A 2,492-nucleotide genomic window follows, 5' to 3' on the forward strand; every position below is an offset into this window, starting at 1 on the left:
TGCGTGAGAGCCAAGACTGTGGGCTCTGGGTTACTTACACTTGGGTCTCAGTGTTGCTTGTTTGCCAGTGATGGGACTTTAGCACGTTACTAAACCAAGTTTCCATATCTGTGAAATGAGGATAACAACAGTACCTACATGTTATGACGTGTAATTGTAATAATGTATATAAAGCAGTTAGGGGGGTTGCATGGCTCAGAGTAGGCACCTCAAAACATGTGACCGGGTCTTGTTTTTTTTTATTGTCACTATGAAACTACATACAGGGGTCGTGTAGAGGTTCTGGGGCGGGAACAAGCAGAGAGGAGTGAAGGCAGGGGAGGAAGTCTGGATGAGGAAGGAGCTGCACATCACTTCTTGGTGACTTTCACATTCACCTCTCTTTGCCTTCTATACTCCCAGGCACAAAAAAAGAAGAATTGGATTGAGTAATAGTTTCTGTAGGGAAGGTAATAAAATAATGGATGACTTTCAAACTCAGTGCTGACATTTTAGTATTTTATTTTATTTTATTTTATTTTATTTTATTTTATTTTATTTTATTTTAAAGCTTATTTATTTATTTTTGAGAGAGACAGAGAGAATGTGGGTGGAGAGCAGCAGGGAGGGAGGGAGAGAGAGAAACCCAGGCAGGCTCCACGCTGTCAGCACAGAGCCTGATGCGGGGCTCGAACTCAAGAAACAGTGAGATCATGACCTGAGCCAAAACCAAAAGTCAGACGCTTAACTGACTGAGCCACCCAGGTGTCCCTCAAAGCTGAAAGTTTAAAATTTTTAGTAAATGTTTACCAAAGGGTTCAGGAGAGAAAATGGATTTCAAGTGAAAGAAAATATGAACTTGAAATGATTTGGTTTCAAACAGAAATGAGAGTCCAGAGAGGGAGGGAATGAAGAAGGATGAAGGGGAGGAGGCACTCATTGAACTATGTGCCCAAGTTAATGCTTCCCATCGTGGCCGGGCAAGCATTCAGAGGGCTTCCCTGTGTATCACAACTTAATTTTAAAATCGAAAAAGAATAACATTTACCTCAAAACATTTGTTCCCCTCAGTGCTTTCTACATGGCATTTGCATCTGAAGTTTTCTCCTCAGCGTTTTCTGCACGGCAGCCTTTACCTCCTTATTCCTCAAGCTGTAGATCAGGGGGTTCAGCATGGGGATCACCGTGGTGTAGAACACGGAGGCCACGTTCTCCTTGGCCACAGAACTGGCCGTGGAGGGTTTTAAGTACATGAACGCTGTAGATCCATAGAACATTCCCACAGCTGCAAGGTGAGAGCTGCAGGTGCTGAAGGCTTTGGACCTCCCCTGTGTGGTGCTGATGTGGAGGATGCTGGAGAGGATGAAGACGTAGGAAACAAGGACTGTTAAGCTGGTGACTGTGATGTTGAATCCAGCCAGAAAGAACACTGTCATCTCAATATGATAGGTGCTAGAGCAGGAGAGCTTCATGAGGGGCACGATGTCACAGAAGTAATGACTGATGAGGAACTCACAGTAGGACAGTTTTAGCATCAGGCCAGTGTCTACTGTTGCACCAATGAAAGCCATGGCATAGGCCGCAGCCATCAGCAGGGAACACACTTGAGGAGACATGATGACATTGTAGAGCAAAGGGGTATAGATGGCGACATAGCGGTCATAGGCCATCACTGTCAGTATGTAACTCTCTGCAACGACAAACACAACGAAGAAGTAGAGCTGTGACATGCACCCCGCATAGGAGATGATGTTCTTCTCTGACACAAAGTTCACCAGCATTTTCGGGGTAATGACAGAGGAGTAGCAGAGATCCACAAGGGACAGATTGCTGAGGAAGTAGTACATGGGGGTGTGAAGCTGAGCATTCAGACAAATCAGCGTGAACATGCCCAGGTTCCCTATGATGGTGACCAAGTAGATCCCAAGGAAGAGGAGGAAGAGGGGGAGCTGGAGCTCTGGCCGATTTGTCAATCCCCTGAGAATAAACTCGGTCACTGTAGAGTGATTTTCGGCAGCCATTCTCCTGTGCTTGGGAGCCCTGTGGGGATGGGAGAGAAGAGCCCATGAGAGCCTACATTTAAACTTCTTGGCAAAGCTGGTTTTGAGCACTTGGGTTCAGCTGGGCGATCCTGGGCTCTTTCCCGATGAATCCTCCCTTCCTTTGGCTGTTGTCTGGGAGAAAGACCAGGCTCTGGGTATTTCAAAGACCATGAGGTTGGGAGGAAAAAGGGGACAAGATCTGGGGCTTTTACCACTTTTATGTTTCTCAAATATCCTACAGCAATGGTTCTTAGGGTACATTTGTTGGACCAGCAGCATCAGCACCATGTTAGAGATGCAGACTCTCAGCCTCCACCCAGGACCTACCAAATCAGAAACTCTGGGTTTATATATATTTATATATATACATATATAATTAATATATTAATATAATATATAATAAATAATATAATATATATTAATGTATATTAATATATATGTTAAGTTTATGTATTTTGAGATATTGTGAAA

The 2,492-nt window shown here is 44.2% G+C and overlaps 1 protein-coding gene across 1 annotated transcript; it reads right to left on the reverse strand.

Moving 5' to 3' along the window:
• Positions 1-1,046: 1,046 nt before the first annotated feature.
• On the reverse strand, positions 1,047-2,003 carry LOC109257351 (olfactory receptor 151-like). Its single transcript, XM_019433379.2, has one exon. It carries the CDS (start codon positions 1,998-2,000, stop codon positions 1,047-1,049), a length of 954 nt encoding a protein of 317 aa, XP_019288924.2. The 5' UTR covers positions 2,001-2,003.
• Positions 2,004-2,492: the final 489 nt, after the last annotated feature.

Source organism: Panthera pardus, unplaced genomic scaffold (genome assembly GCF_024362965.1).
Source record: "Panthera pardus isolate Hobbes unplaced genomic scaffold, ASM2436296v1 HiC_scaffold_12, whole genome shotgun sequence".
NCBI lineage: Eukaryota > Metazoa > Chordata > Mammalia > Carnivora > Felidae > Panthera > Panthera pardus.

Excerpts from the sequence above, each read along its gene's own strand:
- LOC109257351 (XM_019433379.2), bottom strand. The coding sequence starts at position 2,000 with ATGGCTGCCGAAAATCACTCTACAGTGACCGAGTTTATTCTCAGGGGA.